This window comes from Eufriesea mexicana, unplaced genomic scaffold (assembly GCF_001483705.2).
Source record: "Eufriesea mexicana isolate 0111107269 unplaced genomic scaffold, ASM148370v2 scaffold4954, whole genome shotgun sequence".
Taxonomy (NCBI): Eukaryota; Metazoa; Arthropoda; class Insecta; order Hymenoptera; family Apidae; genus Eufriesea; species Eufriesea mexicana.
The window spans coordinates 439,806-464,180 of record NW_016912911.1 but is presented as its reverse complement, the minus strand read 5'-3'; the positions used below and the strand labels follow the sequence as shown (position 1 = coordinate 464,180).

The following is a 24,375-nucleotide window of genomic DNA, read 5'->3' as shown; positions in this document are numbered from 1 at the left end:
GATCATACATGTACATGTGTATACTTGGCATCCAACAGGCACGTATGGATAGCAGTGTGTCAATCGATCTCTGAAGAAGCTAGCTGCAATAATGGCTCATCGTTAAGACATAATTTCTATTGAACACAGTTTGTAACCAAAGTTTTCAAACTATAATTGCGACAAAAGGCTAAAATTTCGTTTATTGCGCAAAAAACGTAACCTACAAAAGTAACATATGACAAATCCTATGTTTGATGTGGCAAATAATATACGGAATATAATACAGAAGAGAAATAGTATGAAAATTGAATTACTGGTAGAAACGTTTGTGTAGATTAAATTTGTATTGTAAGTGATGTGGATGAATTCTAGGACACTGATTAAGATGTATGACATAACCTATAAAAATAAGATATGACAAATTCAATGTTCGATATACCAAATAATATACAAAAAATACTACGGAAGAAAAACAGAATGAAAATTGAATTAGTGGTAAAAATATTTGTTTACAATAAATTTATAGTATAAGTGATAAGGAGGAATTCTAGGACACTGGTTAAGATGTTATTGGCCCATGAATTTACTTCATCTAATACATCACCACTTGTTACTATACAGAACTACGTCACTCAAGTGAAATGCTCCCATAAACGCGTATGGATGGCGACTTATGTAAGTCAGTACTCGACCGAGTTATTGATCAATGTGTGCAAACTAGTTGACTAAACCACTCTAACCAAACTATTGATTGTGTTTAAACGAGATTAAATTCATAATGACCCTTGGGACATCGTAACTCTCACACTTCAAATTTCCGACATTCGGTAACTGTTTCCTCAAAATTTTTATATCTAAGTGATTCAATTTTTCTCATAAATAATTCTATTCCTCTATGAATAATTTAATAATTTAATAGCGTAATACAAATTAATATCATTTTAGGCAAAGATAGATTGTTACAATATTATATAGATTAATACATAATAAAATTTAGACAGGAGTAGTAACTAAAACTATAATATAAATTGTTACAATTTTATATAGATTAATATATAATACGAATTTATGTCCAAATAGTATTTGAAACTATAAAATTTAAGAGTTTAGTGATTTCCCGGCACTAGAATTCCTAAAACAGTCATACCATATTTCTAAAATTATTAGAAACATGCAACTAGTTTTTGATAAAATTAATTTAATCAACATTAAATATTATTGAATTCTACAGAAATAATATTATATTTACGTATTTATCTTTATCATACTACTTAGATTACTACAATTCATCTCTAATATAACAGGGCTGCTGGATTTGGATTCCAAGGAAACCTAGGGTTTCACAGTAACATACAGTTCAACCAAACTTTTGAAAAAATACTGGAAGTAAGAAATCCTTACAATAATTACCACTTTGAGTCAAATAATAGTATTTGATTTTCATCATTATCATTGGCTTTCTCCCTTTACGTGTTCAGTAAATTATTCTCGTTATTTCTAATTACTGTTTTACATTTTGATGTATTTACCCATACATTACAGATCGTAAATTACAGTAGGAAGAACTACACACGTATCTTTAAATTAAAAACGCATTTTCGAAAGTATTTCCGCACCGCAAAAGTGTGAAGCTTGTAAAGCGTGCCAACAAGATTACGCTCTGATAAACATGACAATGTAAACGAATCGTCAGCTAAGTACATGACACGTTGCGCAGACAATGTAACCTTCGATCGACGCCAAAGATAAGTTTCGTCACTTAATATTGAAAATAAGATGCAAGCATTAATTTAATGCTATTCCGAAAAGGTCCGTCGTAAACTTGAACCTGTCAGGAAAACTTTTATCTGTTACGTAAAATCGATGTTAACTTAAAACCTTCCTCCGTGATTTCTCAAAGACACGTTTGGAGCGATTGCTAACGACATCTGGAACGAAGACAAAAATTCGAGAAATGAAATTGCTCCGTGTAATTTAACTTTCAATCTACGTCACAACTCGGAAACTAGCAATTTCGTTGAATTATAGAAGTAACACTCCGACAATTTCCAATTGCAAATATTTTCAGCAATCGTTTATACGTGGCGCGGCCGCCAGCGGAGAGAGGCGAGATAAATGTTGAAAAGGGGGCCAGAACAGGGAAACAAGCTTTGAAGGGTTCATAGAAATCTCCGTTTAATTATGTAACGTCGTGAATCCCATTTCTCTCCATTTCAGCCGTAAAAGGCTTCACCGAGTCCATTTTCCAAATGGTTTTCGCCACTAGTCGGACAAAGTCTATCATGAAGAACGGAGATATCTGAAAAATGTCTCATATTCTTCAACGCACCGAATACCTCGCCCGTCGAACTATTTTCAGGCTAAAATCCACGGGTTTCAGCTCCGTTACACCGTTCCTGTCTTGCCGACATTCGCCTTCCATTCTCCTCGGAGCCAACAGTGACGTACATTACCATGGTGTCGCAATCCTTAAGAAACTTTTTTTAGGTAACACGATGAGGAATAAATTTCCTGTGCGTTTTTCTAGACTAAAATTTTCATTTTAACTGGTTCTCAATTAATTATTGTGAATATCATGGACGACGTATAACATAGACTTAACGTTGTATGAAATTTCGTGACTCAATTTTGTCTACCTTACCGATCTAAATGTACGAGACTGATTGCAGTGTCCTGTGTGCATGAACATAAGCAGTTAAAGTATCAGTAAGATAAAGAGAAAATGAGTGGGTGGATGTGCGCGTGAGCGTGCGAGCCTATCTACAGCAATACAGCTGAGTTAAGTACAGTCATTCTCTAGCACATGGTTATCTGTATTCTACATCTCTCCACGACAAAATTTCTTGAACGTTTTCTAAGGTTGAATGTGTTTCAAATATTTTTGCAATAATATAGGGTATACCATTTTTGTCAGTGTTTAACGTTATTCTGTTCTTTATTAGATATAATTAAACATGTTGATTTTTGGAAATATACGAGGATAATATTAGTAAATAGTATTAACAAAGTATTAGTATTAATGAATATTCATACCACAAACATTCAAATTTTATTATTTATTATTTATTAATTAAGTAATTTGGAATGATTATTTCATCGTTAAATTCTCTCTTCATTTGTTTGTATGTCCGCCAGATACCAAAATGATGATATTTCTGTAATTAAATATGGCACTGAAGGAAGACCTTGTGAAATTGTAAATAAATGTTTCGAGAAATGCAATACGTTTTCATTTTCCCATGTTGCTAATTCTACAATTCTATTTTTGCAGAAGAAGTACTGTAAGTATTATACTCTAATACATGTAGAGATATGTTTGATTGCTTAATATAAAGGAATAAGAGAAGTCATTATATTCTAACCCATTGCACTCGGTGATCTTTTCGTTACAGAAACATAGTAATTCGAAGACTTTCTGCAATAAAGTCAACGATATTTTCAAAATTGTAAATGAGAAGTGCAAATTAATTGTATGACGTAAACGTACTTTACCTCAATATTCCGCGCGACGTTTGGCAATTTTGGATTCGAGATAATAATTAACAACGCTCTTTAGAATCTGATTAACCAGTCAGCTGTGGCGACACCTTTTGAGAGCGCGCACCTGTATGTGTCGCGAAAATCCAGAAATGGCTAGTATAGTCGTCAATGACATAGTAAGTGTCGCTGTTAAAGTATTGGATCAAAAAGATGAGTTTACTTTTAAAATTGACTATTTTATTACTAATATTTACTTACATGGTTAACTTCTATTCCATATTTGGTTAGTTTTTATGGATACCCAAGAATTTTAGTGACCGCCAAAAAATAGCTTGGCAACTTCGGGCCAGTAGCCATCAATGGGATCAGTGCCTGGTCAGCGTCACACATTTTTCCCGTATCGGACCATCCCTGAAGGAACCCTATCATAAATCAGCTTTCCAGCCTTTGCCTTTGCCCCCTTTACGCTTACATATAAAATACGTTTTCATCGCGCATAAATAAATTCGTTATGCGAACTGATAAGCTGTTTCAGCCGGTGCATATGGGAACGCGTGAGTTCATCACTAACTATTCATATTTTCTATTTGCTTGTCCTTTTCCGGCACAGCCTCAAGGTATTCTAAACGTCTTCCAATTTTAGAATATGTTTTATTTTTCACAAATGTTACAAATTGAATAGTCAATGATCACTACCCTTTACGTATGACGAGTTTGCTCGTCGTGACACAAAATCCAGCCACTCCTCCGTGACGAGAATACACGTCTATCATGGCTAACTGGTTAACTGTCGACTGAGATTCGCCTTTCGAGTACAAATAGCTTATATGTGAATTTACCTAGAGCTGAATGAAACTGGGAGTAAAGTATAACTAAAAGTTCATTGTTATTCTGATGACGGTCTCGACCAACACTCACGTATTGACTTCGACTTTCAACACCAAAATATGCCTAAGCCACTCACTGATCGATTATGCATAAATTCTGTTAAATTCTCTCCTAAAGCTCTCCCATGAGAGCTCTAAAGGTATCCTAGATATATTGTTTTGTTATTATTTATGTTCACATTTATATTAATATCGATATCGACGTTGTCCTTGATTTCTCTGTTGCCGTTGCTGTTCATGCTGATGTTAATATCGTTGGCGATGTCGACGACGATGCTATTATTGATATTATTGGGAACATTTATGTCGATATTGCTGATGATGATGTTGTTGATATCGATATATATGCCCATAATTGATAGTGATATAAGTATCGATGTCGATGTCGGTGTCGCTGTTGCTGTCGATGTCGATGTCGTTGTAGCGGTTACTATTGCTGTCGATTTCTATATTGATTATGACGAGAATGTTGAGACCGTTGAGAATGTCGAGGATGTTTATGCCGTTGTTGATGTTGCCTCTGATGTCGATGAAGTCGCGGATGTCGAGGGCGTCGCGGATGTCAAGCATGTCGCGGACGCCGGTGATGTCGCGGATTTCGGGGGTGTCTCGGATGACGCGAATGTATAGGGTGTCGGTGATGTCAAGGATGTCGCGGAAGTCGGTGATGTCGAAGACGCCGCGAATTTCGAGGAAGTCGAGGATTTTAATGATGTCGCAGATATCGGGGTTGTCGTTCATGTCGAGGAGGTCGCGTATTTTACGAATTTCAAGGACGTCAAATATGTCTAGGATGTCGGTGACGACAATGTTGACGCGGACGCCGTGGACGATGAGGTTGTCGGTGATGTCGCCGATGGCGAGGGTCTTGAGTATGACGTGGATTTCGCGGATGCCGCTGATGTTACGGATTTCGAAGGTTTCGCGGATATCAAGTATGTCAAGGATGACTTGGATGTCGGAAATGTCAAGGTGGTCGCGAATGACGGCGATGTCGAGGATGTCGGTTATGTCGCGAAAGTCCAGGATGCCGAGGATGCTGCTGAAGACGGTGATGTCAAGGTTGTCGTCGATGCAGAGTATGTCGGCGGTTTCGCGGATGTCGCGGTTGTAGAGAATGTCGAGGATGTCGAGAATGACGGGGATATCGCTCATGTCGAGGATGCCGCGGTTGTCAAGTATGTCGCGATTGTCAAGGTAGTCGTGGACGTCGCGTATATCAAGGAGGTCACTGGTGACAAAGGTGCAGATGATGTCGGTGTTGTCGAGGACGTCGAGGATGTCGTGGATGTGGTGATGTCGCGGATGTCAATGTTGTCGCGGATGCCAAGGATGTCGCGGATGTCGAAGATGTCGATTCAAGGAGGTCACTGGTGACAAAGGTGCAGATGATGTCGGTGTTGTCGAGGACGTCGAGGATGCCGTGGATGTGGTGATGTCGCGGAAGTCAATGTTGTCGCGGATGCCAAGGATGTCGCGGATGTCAAGGATGTCGCCGTTTTCGAGGATATCGGTGATGTCGCGGATGTCGGGGGTGTCGAGGATATCACTAGTGTCGAGGATGTGCAGTTGCTGTTATTGCAGATATCGGTGTCGACATTCGAGTTGTTGATATTGATATAGATGTTCCTATTTATATCGATATCTTTGTCGATGTCAATCTTGCTGTCGATATGCTGTTGTACGTGTTGCAATGTCTACGTCAATTACGATGACGATGTGGGTATTGATAATATTGGGGATGTTGTTGAAGATATTGATGATGTTAGTGTCGAAGTCGATGTCAATATTGCCACCGATATTGATGTTGTTATAGATATCAATGTCAACGTCGATGTGGATGGTGATGATATTGCTGCTTATATGAATATTAATGCTGATATCGATATTGACGTTACTGTTGCTGTCGATATCGATGGTATAGAGGATGATGAGGATGTTGCTGTTGCTGTTACTGTAACTGCCATTCTCGATATTAATGATGTTGAGGATGTTGATTGTGATACTCACATCGATGGGGTTGTCGGCGTTGGTGTCCATGACGATGTCGATATAGGAGACGTTGAGGACGCTGGTATTGATACTTATATTCACATTGATATCAATATTGATGACGATGTCGATGATGATGCTGCTGCTGCAGTCAATGTCAATGTTGATGATGTTCTGAATGTCCAGGCCGTTGAGAATGACGAGGATGTTTCTGTTGTTGTTGTTGTTGCCCGGACGTCGAGGATGCCGCTGATGCTGCGGATTCCTATAGTGCTGGTGATGTCGAGGGTACCGAAGATGCCGATGATGTCGCGGCGGCCGCGGATGTCGAAGGTGTCGCGGATGTCGCGGGTGTCGCGGATGTCGCGGGTGTCGCGGACGTCGCGGATGCCAAGGATGTCGAGGATATCGAGTGTGTCGTGTATGTCGAGGATGTGGGGGTTTTCGCGAATGTCGCGAATGTCGATGATGCCGGCTTATGTCGGTGATGTCGAGGAAATAGCGGGTGTGGAGGATGTGCTGTTGCTGCTATTGCAGATATCGGTGCCGATATACATGATGTTGAAATTGATATAAATGTTTATATTTATATCGATATCTTTGTCGATGTCAATGGTGCCCTCGATATGCTTTTGTAGCTGACGTCAATGTCTACGTGGATGACGATGACGATGCGCGTATTAATAATATCGGGCATGTTGATACCAGTACAGATGATGATAGTGTCGTTTTCGATGTTAATGTTGCCATCGATATGGACGTTGTTTTTGATATCAATGTCAACGTCGATGTTGATGATGTTGATATTGCTACTTATATTGATATTATTACGGATATCGATATCGACGTTACTGTTGCTGTCGATATTGATGGCAAAGAAGATGTTGAGGATGTTGATGTTGTCGTTGCTGCTGCCGTCGTTCTCGATATTAGTGATGCTGAGGATGTTGGTATTGACACTGGCATAGATGGCGATGTCGATGTTGATGTCGACGTCGATGTCGGTATTGATGATGTTGTAGATGTTGGTATTGATGTTTACATTCACGTTGATACTCATATCGGTATCGATGTCGATATTGCTGCTGCCGTTGCTATCAAAATCGATGTGATGGTGTTGAGTATGTTGATAGTGTTATTGCTCTTGATATCGATATCTATGCCAATGAGCATTTCGATGTCGATGTCGATATTGATGGTGTTGAAGATATTGGTATTGATGTTTATATTCATATTGATATTTATGACGATATCGATGTCGATGTTGCTGACGCCGTTGATGTCAGGGTCGATATTTATGGTGTTCAGGACATTGCTACCAACATCGATTTTGATATCGATGTCGATGTAGCTGTTGCTGTTGGTACCCTTGTCGATGTTGTTGGTGTTCAGGATGTTGATAGTAATATTTATACCCATATCGATATCTATGCCGATGACGATGTCGTTATTGGCGATTTTGTTAATCTAGGTATTGACCTCTATATTCAGATTGATATTAATATCGACATCGATATCGATGTATATGACAATGCTGATGTTGTCGTCGATTTTGAAGTCGGCGTCGATATTGATGTCGTTGACGATGTTGATACTTATGTTCATATTCACATTGATGTTTATATCGATATCGATACTGTTGTCGATTTCTCTGTTGCTATTGCTGTTCACGTTTATGTTAATGTCGTTGGCGATGACGACGTCAATGATACTATTGATATTATTGGGAACATTTACGTCGATATTGTTGATGTAGAGCATGCTGATATCGATATTTATTTTCACAATTGATAGTGATGCAAATACCGATGTCGATATCAGTGTCGCTGGTTTTGTCAATGTCGACGGCGTTGTTGCGTCCGCTATCGCTGTCGATATCTACATTGATGATTCTGAGAATGTTGAGACCTATGAGAGTACCGAGGATGTTTATGTTGAAGAAGATGTTGCCTAGGATACCGAGGATATTGCGTATTTCAAGGTTGCCGGTTATGTGGCGGATATCGGTTGTGTCGAGCGTGCCGGAGATGCCGAGGATGTCGAGGATGATGATGTTGCCGTTGCTGTAGCTGTCATTCTCGATATTAAGGATCTTGAGAATACTGATATTGGTACTGATATCGATGATGATGTCGGTGTTGATGTCGATGTCGGTGTTGATATTGATGATGCTAAGGATGTTGGTATTGATGTTTATATTCACATTGGTGTTAATATCGACATCTACGTCGACGTCGTTACTGCTGTTGATATTAATGCCGATATTCATGATGTTGGGAATGTTGAGACCGTTTAGTATGTCAAGAATGTTTATGTTGTTGCTGATGTACCCTCGGATATCGAGGAATTCGTAGACGTCGAGGATGTCGCAGGTGCCAGGGAAGTCGCCCATGTCGGTGATGTCGCGGATGTCGCGGTTGTCGAGGACGTTGAGGATGTCGATTATGTCGAGGACGTCGATGATATCGCGGATCTCGAATATGTCGTGGATTGCGCGGATGCTGGTGATGTCGAGGATGTCTGGGATGTCGGTGATGTCGGAGATGTCGTGGATGTCGGGGATGTCGAGGATGTCGAGGATGTCGCGGATGTCGAGTATGTCGCGGATGTCGGTGATGTCGCGGATGTCGATGATGTCGAGGATGTCGGTGGTGTCGCGGATGTCGCGGATATCGAATATGTCGGTGATGTCGAGGATGTCAAGGATGTCGGTGATATCAAGTATGTCGAGGATGCCGCGGATGTCGAGAATGTCAAGGATGTCGGTGATGTTTGTGATGCCAACGGTGTTGCAGATGTCGGTGATGTCGAATATGTCGCGGATGTCGAGTATGTCACGGATGTCAAGGTTGTCGTGGATGCCGAGAATGTCGGCGATTTCGCGGATGTTGCGGTTGTAGAGGATGTTGGGTAAGTAGCGCGTCGAGAATGCCACGGTTGGCAAGGATGTCGCGATTGTCAAGGTTGTCGGCGATGTCTCGGATTTTAAGGATGTTACGGATCACCAAGATGCCGATGATGTCGAGGACGTCGAGGATATCGTGGATGTGGTGATGTCGCGGATGACAATGTTGTCGCAGATGCCAAGGATGTCGCGAATGTCGAGGATATCGAGCACGTCGTGGATATCGAGGAGGTCGCGAATGTTGCGGATGTCGGGGATTTCGCGTATTTGAATGATGTCGAGGATGTCGAGGATGTCGACGATCCCGCGGATGTCGAGGATGTCGAATGTGTCGCGGTTGTCGAGGACGTCGGCTGTGTCGCTGATGTCGGTGTTGTCGAGGGTGTCGAGGATGTCCAGTTGCTGTTATTGCAGACATCGGTGTCGATATTCGAGATGTTGATATTGATATAGATGTTCTTATTTACATCCATATCTTCATCGATGTCAATCTTGCTGTCGATATGCTGTTGTACCTGTTGCAATGTCTACGTCAATGACGATGACGATGTGGGTATTGATAATATTAGGGATGTCGATACCGATATTGATGATTTTAATGTCGAAGTCGATGTCAATATTGCCACCGATATTGATGTCGTTATAGATATCAATGTCAATGTCGATGTGGATGAGGATGATATTGCTACTTATGTGAATATTAATGCTGATATCGATATTGGCGTTACTGTTGCTGTCGATATTGATGGTACAGAGGATGCTGAGGATGTTGTTGTTGCTGTTGCTGTAGCTGCCGTTCTCGATATTAATGATGTTGAGGATGTTGATTGTGATACTGATGTCGATGGGGTTGTCGATGTTGATGTCGACGACAATGTCGATGTTGGAGACGATGAGGATGTTGGTATTTATGTTTATATTCACATTGATATCAATATCGATATCGATGTCGATGCTACTGCTGCTGCTGCAGTCAATGTCGTTGTTGATGATGTTCAGAATGTTGAGGCCGTTGAGTATGTAGAGGATGTTTTTGTTGTTGTTGTTGCACCATATGTCGCGGGAGTCCCTGATGTCGAGGATGCCGCGGATTCCTGTGGTGCCGTTGATGTAGAGGATATCGAGGTTGTCGATGATGTCGCGGCCGTCGCGGATGTCGAAGTTGTCGCGCATGTCGCGCATGTCGCGGATGTCGCGTACTTCGCGGATGCCATGGATGTAGAGGATATAGAGGAAGTCGATGATGTCAGGTTTGTCCCGAATGTCGAGAATGCCGACGAAGTCGCTTTCGTCGGCGATGTCGAGGAAACAGCGGGTATCGACTATGAGCTGTTGCTGCTGTTGCAGACATCGGTGCCCGTATACATGATGTTGAAATTGATATAAATATTTATATTTATATCGATATCTTTGTCAATGTCAATGGTGCACTCGAAGTGCTGTTGTAGCTGACGTCAATGTCTACGTGGATGATGACAATGCGGGTACTAGTAATATTGGGCATGTTGATACCAGAGCAGATGATGATAGTGTCGATGTTGATGTTAATGTTACCACCGATATGGACGTTGTTTCTTATATCAACGTCAACGTAGATGTTGATGATGTTGATATTGCCACTTATATTGATATTAATACGGATATAGTTATCGACGTTACTGTTTCTGTCGATACTTATGACAAAGAAGATGTTCAGGATGTTGATGTTGCCGTTGCTGCTGCTGTCGTTCTCGATATTAGTGATGTTGAGGGTGTTGGTATTGACACTGGTATAGATGCGGATGTCGATGTCGATATTGACGGTGTTGAAGATATTTGTATTGTTGCTTATATTCACATTGATACTAATATCGACTTCTACGTCAATGTCGATCTTGCTGTTGATATTAATGTCGATATTCATGATGTTGGGAATGTTGAGACCGTCTAGTATGTCAAGAATGTTTATGTTGCTGTTGATGTTGCCTCGGATATCGAGGAATTCGTGGAAGTCCCGCATGTCGGTGATGTCGCGTATGTCGCGGTTGTCGAGGATGTCGCGGATGTCGAGGATGTCGTGGATGTCGTCGATGACGCGGATGTCGAGGATGTCAAGGTTGTCGAGCGTGTCGCGTATGTAGAGGATGACGAGGATGTCGCGGATGTTGAGGAGGTCGAGGTTGTCGCGGATGTCAAGGATGTCGGGGATGTCAAGTATGTTGAGGATGTCGCGGATGTCGTGGAATTTGAGGTTATGCTGTTGCTGCTACTGTTGATACCTATCTCGATATTGATGATGTTGATACTGATATTGAAATTTATATTTATATCGATATCGTTGTCGATGTCGATGTTGCTGTCGATATGCTGTTATCGGTGTGTAGAGGATATCGCGTGTGTCGATGGTGTGCTGTCGCGGCTATTGTAGATATCGGTGTCGATATCGGTGATGTTGATATTGGTATTGATGTTTATAGTTATACCGATTTCTTCGTCGATGACAATGTTGCTGTCGATACACTGTTGTGGTTGATATCAACGTCTACGTCGATGACGATGGCGATGTGTGTATTGATAATATTGGGGATGTTGATATCGGTATTGATGATGTTGCTGTCGATATCGACGTTAAGATTGCCATCAATATTGATGTTGTTATTGATATCCATGTTAAGGTCGAAGTGGGTGATGTTGATATTGCTACATATATTGATATTAATCTGATTATCGATGTCGAAGTTACTGTTGCTCTCGATATTGATGATATAGAAGGAGTTGAGGTTGTTGACGTTGCTGTTGCTGTTGCTGCCATTCTCGATATTAGTGATGTTGAGTATGCTGATACTGATACTGATATCAATGATGATGTTGATGTTGGTATCAACGTCGATGTCGATATTGATTGTGCTGAGTATGTTGGTATTGATGTTTATATTCACACTGATATTAATATCGATATCGATGCCGATGTTGCTGCTGCTGTCGTTATCATTATCGATGTTGACGACGTTGCGTATGTTGATAGTGATATTGCTGTTGATATCAATACCTATGGCAATGCGCACGTCGATGTCGATGTCGATGTCGATGTCGACATTGATGTTGTTGAGGATACTGGTATTGATGGTTATCTTCATATTGGTATTAATATCGATATCGATGTCGATATTGCTGGTGCTGTAGATATCACTGTCTAATTTGATGACGTTCTGAATGCTGATAGTTGTATTTATATTCATATCGATATATATGCCATGTCGATGTCATTATTGGCGATGCATTGGATGTCGGTATAGATGTTTATGTTCATATTGATAATAATATCGATTTGATATCGGTATATATGTCAAAGTTGATGCTGCTGGCAGTGTTGAATTCGACATTGATATTGATATTGTTGAGGAGGTTGATATTAATGTTTATACTGACCTAAGCGTTTATGACGATGTTGTCGATTTCTCCGTTGCTGTTGCTGTTCATGTTGAAGTTAATGTCGTTGGCGATGTCGACGTCTATGTTAGTATTGGTATCATTGGGAGCATTTGTGTCGATATTGTTGATGTCGAGGATGTTCATATCGATATTTATGTTCACCAATGCTAGTGATATAAATATCGATGCCGATATCGGTGTCGCTGTTGCTCTCGATGTCGATGTCGTTGTTGCGATTGCTATTGCTGTCGATGTCTATAATGACGACGTTGGGATTGTTGAGACCGATGAGGTTATCGAGGATGTTCGTGTTGTCGTGGATGCAGCCTCTCGTGTGCAGGATATCGGCGATGTCGAGGATGGCGAGGATGGCGATGATGTCGCGGATAACGGTTATGTTGCGTATGTCGAGGATGTCGCGGATGTCGATGATGCCTCAGATATCAAGGCTGTTGCGGATGTCAATGGTGCCGTGGATGATGTCGTGGTTGTCGAGGACGTCGGGAATGTCACGGATGTTACGGATATAGAGGGTGTCGCGAATGTCATGGTCGTCAAGCCTGACGAGCATCTCGGTGGTGTCAACCTAGTCGCACATGTCGAGGATGTCGTGAATGTCGGCGATGCCGCGCATGCCGCGGATGTCGAAAATGTCGAGGGCGTGGCCGATGTCGGTGATGCCAACGATGACGAGGATGTTGAGGATGTCGGCGACTTTGCGGATGTCCATGATGACGAGGATGTCGATGATGACGAGGATGTCGAGGATGGCGGGGATGCCGAATATGTCGAGTTTGTAGCGGGTTTCGAGGATGTCACGGATTTCAAGGATGTCGCGTATGTAGAGGATGTCGAGGACGTCGGCAGTGTCCTCGATTATGCTGAGAATTTTGAAGCCGTGGAATATGTCCAGGGCGTTTATGTTGTCGTTCGTGTTGGCTCGGATGTCGAAAATGTCGCGGGTGTCGAGGATGTCGCCGGTGTCTCGGATGTGGGTGACGTTCAGGATGTCGCGTGTGTCGAGGTTGTGCTGTTGCAGCTATTGTAGATGTCGGTGTCGATATTGATATTGTTGGTATTGGTAATGAGGTTATACATATATAGATGTATCTGCGATGTCAATGTTGCTGCCGATATGGAGTTGCAGTTGATGTCAACGTCTACGTCGATGACGATGACGACGTGGGTATTCATAATATTGGTGATGCTGACACCTATATTGAAGATGATATTGTCGATATCGGTGCTAATATTGCCTTCGATATCGATGTTGTTATCAATATCATTGTCAGCGTCAATGCTGATGATGCTGATATTGCTACTTATATTCATATTAGTATTGATACCGATATCGACGTTACTGTTGCTCTCGATACTGATGATGCAGAAGGTGTTCAGTCTGTCGATGCTGCTGTTGCTTTTGACGTCATTCCCGATATTAATGATGTTGAGGATGCTGATATTGATACTCATATCGATGGTGATGTCGATGTTGATGTCGATGTCGATGTCGATGTCGATGTCGATGTTGATATTACTGAGGATGTTGGTATTGATATTTATGTTCACACTAATGTTAATATCGAAACCGATGTCGACTTTGTTTCCGCTGTTGCTATCAATGTTGATTTTGATGATGTTGAGTATGTTGATAGAGATATTGCTATTGATATCGATATCTATGCCCATGTCGGGGTCGATGAAGGTGTCGATATTGATGATGCTGATGTTGCTGGTATTGACGTTTATATTCACATTGGTGTTAATATCGATATCGATGCCGGTGTTGCTGTTTCTGTTCCTATCAATGACGATGTCGATGGTGTAGGCTATGTTCACTGTGATATTGCTCGTCATACCGATGCATATGCCCATGTCGATGTCTATGTCGACGTCGACATTATGGATATTGAGGATATTGGTAATGATGTTTATATTCTTATTGATATTAATATCGATAACAATGTCGACGTTGCTGGTGCGGTTGATATCAACGTCGATGCCGATGATGTACTGGACATTGCTATCAATGTCGGTTTCGATATCTATGTCGATGTTGGTGTCGCCCTTGCTACCATTTTCGATTTTGATGATGTCCGTCACGCGTATGTCGCGGTTGTCGAGGACTTCGATGATGTCGAGTACGGCGATGATATCGCGGATCTCGGAGGTGTCGTGGATTGCGCGGATGCCGGTGACGTCGAGGATGTCAAGGATGCCGGTGATGTCGACGATGACGAGGATGTCTAGGACGTCAAGGATGTCGAGGTAGTCCGTGGTGACATGGATGCCGCGGAGTTCGAGGAGGTCGAAGGTGTTTCTCCTGCCAAGTTAGTCCCCGAACCAAAGAAGCTCCTAGAGTCGCGACGATTGTCCAGCGAGGCCTTACATGTCGGACAGACGTTACGCGTCCCTGCCACACGGAGTAGAACTGAATCATCCATGTAGAATTAGCGTAGACACATTCCGGTCCGACTGCAGTCCTGTACCCGAGTCGCGTACGGCCAGGGCTGCTGGAACTTCGCATTGACACCAGAAGATACAGTGACTCGAGGATTATCCTGGAACCCGATGCATGGCGAGGTTTACCGTGGCTGGAACGAGTGTCGGAGACGAGTCGTGGCGATGACTTATGAAGCATGGAGTTATCGAGCACACGTGGGTACGTTGCGTAGGCTAGATGGTACTTAAGGACAATCGCGACTATCACCAGAACAATTTCGTTCTATTTGGTAAACGAGAAGGCATATACCGTGGATATGCTCGCTCCAAGTCAGGCAGCTTACCCTTGTACAAGTAACGCTCACGTGAGTTTAACCTAGTAATCAATCTTGCTTCTATTTAGAAATACTCAGGTCTAAGAGCTCGCATCCTCCGTCGTCCAACGATATCTTCTGAACAATATTCTGGACAACTTGAAGAACTTGAATACCTGAAGAGAAAATGTTCAAGCCAGGAAGGAAACGGATTGGTAAGGGAAACAAAATAAAAACGAAAAGAAGAAAACCGTAAAGGTTGACCAAATTTGAGGAACAATCCATTGATGAGACAGAAACAACCCATCGACGAAATAAAACCGAATTCAAGATAACATACCAACGATGGAAGAATTCGGTAATAAAAATATGTAGATTTTGAAAGAAATGTTTATTATTAATTTATGCGTGTGTGGGGGATGGTCCATATGTGGAGTGGACAATGGCCATCGGCTAGTCCGATGATCTATTGGATGAACACGATCAAACTCCACCTCACCACCACCGCAATCTAACGCCAACTCCAACCGACCCCTTCTTCGAGTTCTTGAAAGTTACCAGCAAAAAGTCAAAACGACAAATGAACTTGAGTTCAAACCAAATAATTCAGATAGTAAACCTATGAAGGAAATATGTAGATTAGTCCTGGAAAAGAACTGACTAGTAAGGGGAACGATGAGACATATTAAAGACAGCAACGAAATATTTAAATAGTAAAAAGAAGATAGAAACGGAAAAAGATGGTATTAGAATCGATTTACAATATCCCACCTGCCAAAGCCTGCTGCTCACGTCTGACGCTCGGGATGGTCGCCAAGGTCCCGCTGGCGAAGACCCGGAAGCGCCTGGTCCAGACCACGAAATTTCCCGTCCGAGCTCCAGCCGGAAGCGGAGCGATCATTCGCAAGGTGCCCTTCATATATGACCATGTGTGACACCCCACCGGTTTCCGAAATCGGCCGAAAATTTCTGAATTTTGTCGATTTCTTACATAATTACTTTTTCTCTATGATAGTCGACATTTTGTTACCTTATTCTACCTTTATTGTAAATTTATTATTCTGGCAAATTGTTATTCGCGATATCAGTGTATTTTTAACAATAAATTCAATAGTTCATACAAAATGAATAACTCCATTTGTTTGTCTTTCGGTTTGCGTGTATATGTTTTCATGTCCTATCAATATTGAATATCATGCTAATATTGTTTGTGGATAGCTTCTTCTTTAGAAAAACCTGAAGAATACTTTACAGGGAAGCAAGCTCGGGTCATATTATAATCTTTCTATAAATATCCAAAATTATTCGTACGAAGAATTCTCGATGGGTCACCTTTAAGCACTGAAAACTGGTTATAATTATTCAGTAGCAAAAGTAACTTTAATTAGAGGCATTCATTACCTCGGGATACTCTCATCTGTCTTGTGAAACAAGAATGAACCTCCTAAAGTCCATTTTGTCTACCTTTGGAAATACGCACACTTCTTTGGAGACCGGGGATGCTAGAATAATTCAGATTACGCATTCGTCTTTGATAAATTAAACTGTACAAGAATTACCAAATCGTTATTACAGAATTTGAAAGAAGTTGAAATTTATTGAAAATTGTAGCCTCAAGCTATCTACTCCAATACAAAATTCGATCAATCAGTGGTACGATAAGTTAATAGTTAAATCATGATACTTACCCTCGTGGTTTCCATTTCTGTTACAAATTCATGCCCGGAGCAATCAGTTATTAACTGCAAACTTAAAAATTCATACATTCACTGACATCATAATTTAATTGGCTGTTCGATAATTAAGTAGCAAATGCTATTTTCTGTTAGTTAGCTTATGGTATTGGTGGTTCCTACCCCATATTATCTTTTATATAATTGTCATAGTTATACCTATTTGGAAGAAGCGAAGTATTCAAAGGCAAGTACTTTCTTTCACGATACAACGTATATCATTTCTATCTTTCAATGTACCTACAATCACCCATTTATGTTTCTTAGTAGTTATCCATTCTGTTCACAATCCACGCCCTATTTCATTCGATTAACATTAATTACCATACTTAAGCGGTAAATATGTATTTAAATATACGTTTTGCATATACTTAAGCATAGCCGGAAGCCAAGCTATAATCTTCCTGTTTCACTTCAACCTTGCGTGACGAAGATTCCCAATTTAACAAGGCCTCTCACTCAAGACACCGCGCATACCACCCGAGACACGTTCCTCTGTACTCTCCATTGAAAAATCTCGTTTCTCCTAATTTCCTCTAAAATTTGGCAGAAAAATTTCTTATCCATTCCTCTCAGAGGTGCTCTTCCACTACGCATTGTTATATAAATACTTAGATGATTCTTCATTGCTCATCGGGTTCTGATTTCGTAATTTTTCCTCATAATTTAACCAGCCTACAATCTGCTTGGCCAATCACGTCAAAATAAGTGACGAGAAGGGGGAACGTTTCTTCTTGCAAAGGCATAGTCGGTACCGTATCGTGGTACGGTCTAGCCACAACGAGATAAGGAATCGCAAAGGAGAAACTTACAATTGGTTGTCAAACGTGCGAGTCTGATAAGCCTCATCTCGACCCAGTTGGAACACAACGATTTCGCAGAAAGTTCCTCGCACGCGTTCACGTGCGTTTCAGATACACGCATGCTGGAAGTCTGGCTTTATGCCTAGATAGGAACCTGTACGTCGAACCGGTCTTCGACACTGATAAATGCATAACGGCTCAAGAGCGACTCCATTCCTCTGCAATCTACTGGAGTCGCTTTGAGGGGATTAATAATCTGCAGTTCGCTACAAGGTACGCTTCCTTTCGAAGATATCAGACGAGCCAGCGTCTATTTATAATTACCTTTCTTTCCTCAAACAAAATTTCCCGCCTCGAATAGCGTTTCACAATAATATGAGCGCATAATGGTGAACGGAAGAAAAATTTTCATTATGCAAATGATTAATGAAGATGGATTTGACTATGGAATTAGTGAAGAAGGTGGCACACATTTAGAAAATGTGTGAATACGAAGCCATAGATTGCACGAATCGCAAATTACTGTAAGAATTCGCTTGAAATTAGGAAAATCCGGTACTATGGGGTGAAATGTCATGCGAAGGGGAGTGAAGTGATAACGCTAATTAAAAAGCTTATATATAGAAGAAATAAGTAAAACTAATATTAGAATGCGTGGAAGTCTAATTTTGAATATGCAGACATTAATTTTGAATATTAATGTAAGTTATAGAAGACATATATCATTATATACATTTAAACTTCGTAAGTGTATCGTTCCAAAGATATGAATGGAAGTGGGGGTACCTAAGTGGGGAAAACCAATCTATATACTTTACATTTGTTTACATAGATCCTATTATTTGATCACACATACAAAATTTTACCTTTTTCTTTAACATGACGTATTAACTCAACTACTACAATTTTCCTATTATATTCTCTTCTTTACGCAATATCTACGTAGTACTATAAGCATTTTCCATTCTACAGTATTACTTGAAGCTATTCTTCGCAACCCACACTCACGGAAAGTTTATCAACACTTTGCACTGCTCCTGTGTCTCTGGAACACTTACATTGATCCGCAATTTATTATTTATTTCTATCTTCAGCAACCAGTTAAAACGAAGACACGGAATAAGGGAGCACTTCAAGGAAACCCGCAAACATGTTTAATCTTTCTTTTCGAGACAAACCTTTGCTTCAAGCATATCTTCCAGTACTGACATTTGCTTGGATCCGCTATATATCGAAGAAATAAGGATTGTTTCAAGGTACAAAGCGTTAAATGTCATTTCCATTATTGTGACTGACAAGATTCACCTCAGCCTTATTGCCTGTTTTCCAAAAAATTTCTCTGCTATATCCTGCTGCGCCTAATTCTGCAGTCACTGTGTGTCCGTCCTAGTGTCGACAAAAAATTAATTGCATTTAATCGATCCGCCGACAGGATCCTCTACGTAAATCTACGATTCGGCTACCGTATATGGGAGGCAATAAAACGTATCGAGATTTCGATCTTCCAAAGACACACTATACCGAGGAAGCGGTACCACCCTAACTTGGTCATAACTGAGCGAAGGATAGTAAACAAACGTGCACCTAGGGGTGCCATGGAGGTGACACATGATCGCAGTGGTCGATACCACGAGGACAGATAAAACGAGAATTCTTAATGAAATGAGGTACGAAATGTCCTTCTTGTCCCTATTCGCGTTTTCGAATAACAGACGCTTGAAAGGTTGGGGATTCGATGGTCAATGCTTATATGCGGTGTGAAATTTCGACTGCGTTTCGGTTTTACTGCTATTCGGCAGTTAACCATTGAATATGAGTGCTTCGTGTCTAGAAATAGTTTGCCTTGCTTATGTTGGAGACGGTTGGGATCTTTCTATCGGTGTAACCTTGCCCCGCGCTTTTTTCATTTTTGTTATACGTTCTCGAATGAGTGTGCTTCAACGGAGGATTCGAGACGTAAAATTGACATGCGGAGGTTTGTACTATTGTCTGTAGTTTAATATTGGAGCTTCCCAGCTACAACGTATGTCTGAATGAATTATACTTATTACATCATGTAATTTATTGAAGGCAGGTAAGTATACATAATCCTGCTATTACTTTAATAATAACAGTCAATTGTAATTTTGACCCAAAAAGAGTACTTTTTAAATAATTATGAAAATAGGAAATCAGGGATTCGTTATTTTAACGGATTTGGTGGTTCTAACGTTAGGTTTTATATCACTCGGCACGAATATATTATATAAGATTGACATAAAGATAATTATATAAATGTATGCTAAGCTTTGCTCTAAGGTATATATAACTCAGTATTTCGATAATTTTATATTTTAGTAATATATGGTAGTGTGAATACTTCTTAGTCGTCTGTTGTGTTCAGAAATACGAAACTTTAAAAAATAGCTATCATACTGCCACGTGTTTACAAATACGATGGGTGTTATAATTTTAACCTAAGAGTCCACTATTTGATTTTTGAGTTTCGTATATTTAGTACTTCCTGTGGGGAGTATCTTGTTAGACTGAACTCTTCTTGTGATTCAATAGACATGAAGATATCACGGGAAATGTCCAGATATATCAACTTCCCATAATTATCAAAATTTGATATCTCTTGATTGTTGATTGAGAATATTCTAATATCTCTGTGCTATATAATTATTATTATAATTTTCCGATACCTCATTATGGTCTTGTACAGCAAGAGACGAAAATAAAGGTAAATGGAATTGGAAAGACGTTCTTGGTTTCATAGGCATCAATTTCATGTAGAATAGAGTTATATAGTCGTTGAATTATATGAAATTGCTCTTGATAGCAATTCCCTGCGCATTTGATGAGGCAAAAACACATACTGAATATCGAAATTAAATGTAAAGTCGTGAAGCTTGTACGTGATATTTTAAATTTAAGATCGGCTATCCTGCGAAAAAATGGATAGAATATCTTCCTCCTCACTTTATATATAATGAAGCAACATTCCTTTATCGCGAATAATATCCTGTATAAAATGCTTTCATCGGAATTGATATCTAACTATTACACAGCAGGTGATATTTTGTATAATTACAGCTGTGGTATAATACGAAGCTTATATCTAATGAATCGATTCCCTGATTATTGTGGCATATTATACCAAATTTTCGCTCATGTGTACTTAACAAGTAAATCAGTACATTAGTACATTGTTGGCAGTAGATTAAATATAATTCTAGAAGCTGTTGATGAATATTTATAAAGTTGTACAGCAGGGACTGGAGTTATATCATTATAAAGCAAAATTAACCTGGGTTGAAGGTAATAGAGATGTTTAATGAAATAAGCATCTGAATATTTGTTCCTCTGGTATTAATAGTAAGAAGCGAGGTTTTCCAAATGGAGTAGGTTTCCATTGAGTTTATTAATAGTACTTGCAGCAATAACAGATGGTAGTAAAGTATCTCTGGAAGGATTTGAATTTATCCATTTCAAATCAAAGACAATTTCACTAAATATTCCTTACTAAATAAAATACTGGGGAAATAGAAGTAATAAAGGAGAGAATAAATTATTAATTTTCAAATTAAGATTCTGATATACCTTCTGCAATTGCAATTATGCCTCAGTGTAACATCAGCTGAGATAATAAATTGTGGTTCCGTTGAAAGGATTCTGAAGTTAGTTAAAAATGAAAGCTGAAGCAAAAACGGAAGGTGAACTTCTAATATTCGACCTGCGACCTAATAATGATTTGTTCCGAATCCTTTCCTGTAATATAATCTATCTGTATGATCTGGTAACTCAATTTGTCTCTGGTACTTATTGGCATAGTTCACAGAAATTTAAAAAATCCACATTTTCACTGGAAAAATTGTCCCCGTTTTTAATTTTCACACACATGCTATGAACCTGCGTTCCATGTCTTACTATTTTAAATACCTTTCACTAAAAGCTTCTATTATCTCTGTGCATCATTTAATAGAGTAGCTTGAATCAGAAGAATATATATCTCTGTATTCTATGGTACAATTTGGTTGGAACACACACATACATTACTTCCTAAAATAATTCAATCATCCTTTCAACTTTCTTTCCAAGTTCCATTGTTAAATATAAAAAACTGAAATATGAAATAATATAGATTACGACCACAAAATATAATGCATATTGGTGTTACTGATAATACAAGCTATAATTTAGCAGGATTCGTTAGTACTTGCTCACTCAAATTATATATTTTTCTGTTCTTTCTTTTTCATATGTACTCACTGTAACTTCTTATTACAAGATCTGCAAATGACCACATATCCAATTCTAGTTTCCCAAATAACTACCTCATTATCATGTTTGTCGAAGATTAATTACCCTCTATAAATTCATCCTACAATGATCAAAGTAGATGTACTCCATAGTGATCGGTATTTTTCAAGAAGAATGATGTAGAGTTTTCGGCGAAGGTAGAACATGAGTCGCTCTTCCTCGTCTGGATTAAAAAAATTACGAATGTATACCTTTCATATGCCCTATCCTTTAACATGCTTATATTCACCCTTATTAGCTTTTTAAACGCTACGCGAATAAATTTCTCTCTCGTATCGCGTGAAATTCTTCGTGTCTATAATATTCTACCCGTCCTTATAATAGAACGAATGTGGTAGCATTAGAAAAACATATAACTTATGTTCCGGTATAAACCTTTGTAAAGAACCAGCGATTAAATACCATTTTAATTCTCACATTTTTGATTCAATTCTTCTGCATCAGATAAATACACGTTTCAAAGCTTTCAATTCGTACTATTCAAATTAAACTTGAATACGAGATTAAATTCTTAATAATACAAACATAGGTGTGAACATATATAAATTATAGACGGTTTAGTATTGCTTGAACAGATAGTAGTGTCTTAAATACTAAATAATATAAGAAAATAAATTTTAATAGAATATACATTCCTAAGTTAGACTTAAATGAATAAAGTATTTTAAAGAACATATCATGAATGGAATCAGGTAAATTCACGACATAATTGAAGGGAGATAGGTCGATAGGAGGATAGGTGCTACTAGTATATCTTGTTTGCCTAGCATAGGGCATCCTATGGACAATAAACGATAGGCAGGCGTCTTCTAAGCGTCTAATTTATAATGCAAGTCACGTGTTGCTTCTTCGTCTCTGCTTCTCCGCCGTGAACTGCCCTCCAGGTATCTTCAAACCACACCAATGAATCATGACTTGGCAAACGCTCCGCTTAAAGTGAACTTAACTGACTGCCAGAGATTCCCCAAGTCCGCCACTTCGCGCGACATCATTTCCTTCCACAAGCTCGTCGTGCAATGTCAAGGCGAAAGGTCATTCCGAATGAAAAGATCAAAATTTCTTAACATAAGTTGATGTCGTAATCTTTTCAATTTGGAAGTTTATTTTCAAAATGTGTATCGATCGATGAATGGTATGTTGTATTGAAGCATCGTTACAGGAATTTCTGTTTCTTTCATAAAGTATAAAAACTCCTACATCAGTATGGGAATAATTGGACATTCCATTCACCAGGGAAAATAGTTGTTTCTGAATTTCTTATAATTAATATTTGGAAATGGTTGGAGTGGGAAGAACAGTATACTATTGCATAAAGCAGAAGCAGGTATTTTGAAAAATTTGATACAAAATACACACTGTTCACTCAAATTTTTACAGCAAGAGGTATTCAAAAATTGTGTAATTATCTTCAAAAGTCGTTATCCGATAAGGAAGTGAATTAAGAAATAGAATGGTGTCTTCGACGTAATTGTCAGAAGTAGCTATGAATATTAATTAATAGCGGAATTGATAAAATCAAGGCACGCATGTGATAATATACTATATAAATATTGGTAGTGAAAGACTAATATAAATTTTAAGTAATATAGATATAACTCAAGTAAGTTAAGAGACAAGGGAATTAATATATTCCTCAACCTGCGCGAAATATGAATAAATCCTAAAAATTTACAATACTTTATTTTGAATAAAATGAGTATGTAGGTTGCCAATTAAAATTCCATAACATCAGTATGCTCAATTTCTCGTTAATAAATCATAGTGTATGAAGTTAAACCAGTACTGTAGAGTTTAACACTAATTCGTATATTAACACTCAACCTGCCAAAGATCAAACCCAAAAGCATTCCCAAATACTTTATTTGAAATTCCCCATTCATTCGATCATTGCTTTGGCCACATAATTGCGTGATATCGCTTTCAATAAAGGTTAAATAAATTTTTCGACACTTTTTCGAACTCCTCTTTCCTTTCCTCATCCGTGGGTCCTTGAACATGTGGTAGGTATAACGTTAAATTTCAAACGACGATGCGTTGGACGTCGGAGTAAGATATTTCCACGAATTAATTAGTACCCGACCTCTCGTTCACTGTTCCAAGGAATTTCGTCGACTACTCAGCAGG

General features: G+C 39.5%; 2 protein-coding genes across 2 annotated transcripts; both read right to left on the bottom strand.

Moving 5' to 3' along the window:
• Positions 1-8,651: 8,651 nt before the first annotated feature.
• LOC108551691 (cell wall protein DAN4-like) lies at positions 8,652-9,206 on the bottom strand (the record flags this gene model as incomplete). The annotated part of the gene is made up of 2 exons (XM_017905939.1): positions 8,652-8,771; positions 8,844-9,206. Coding segments are annotated over 2 exons (483 nt in total), but the record flags the coding sequence as incomplete, so codon positions are not given.
• A 129-nt stretch (positions 9,207-9,335) lies between these two features.
• LOC108551690 (putative uncharacterized protein DDB_G0282133) lies at positions 9,336-12,464 on the bottom strand. The gene is made up of 6 exons (XM_017905938.1): positions 11,709-12,464; positions 11,212-11,592; positions 10,700-11,119; positions 10,171-10,584; positions 9,975-10,109; positions 9,336-9,773 (listed from the first exon to the last, which is right to left on the bottom strand). Exons 1-6 carry the CDS (start codon positions 12,462-12,464, stop codon positions 9,336-9,338), a joined length of 2,544 nt encoding a protein of 847 aa, XP_017761427.1.
• Positions 12,465-24,375: the final 11,911 nt, after the last annotated feature.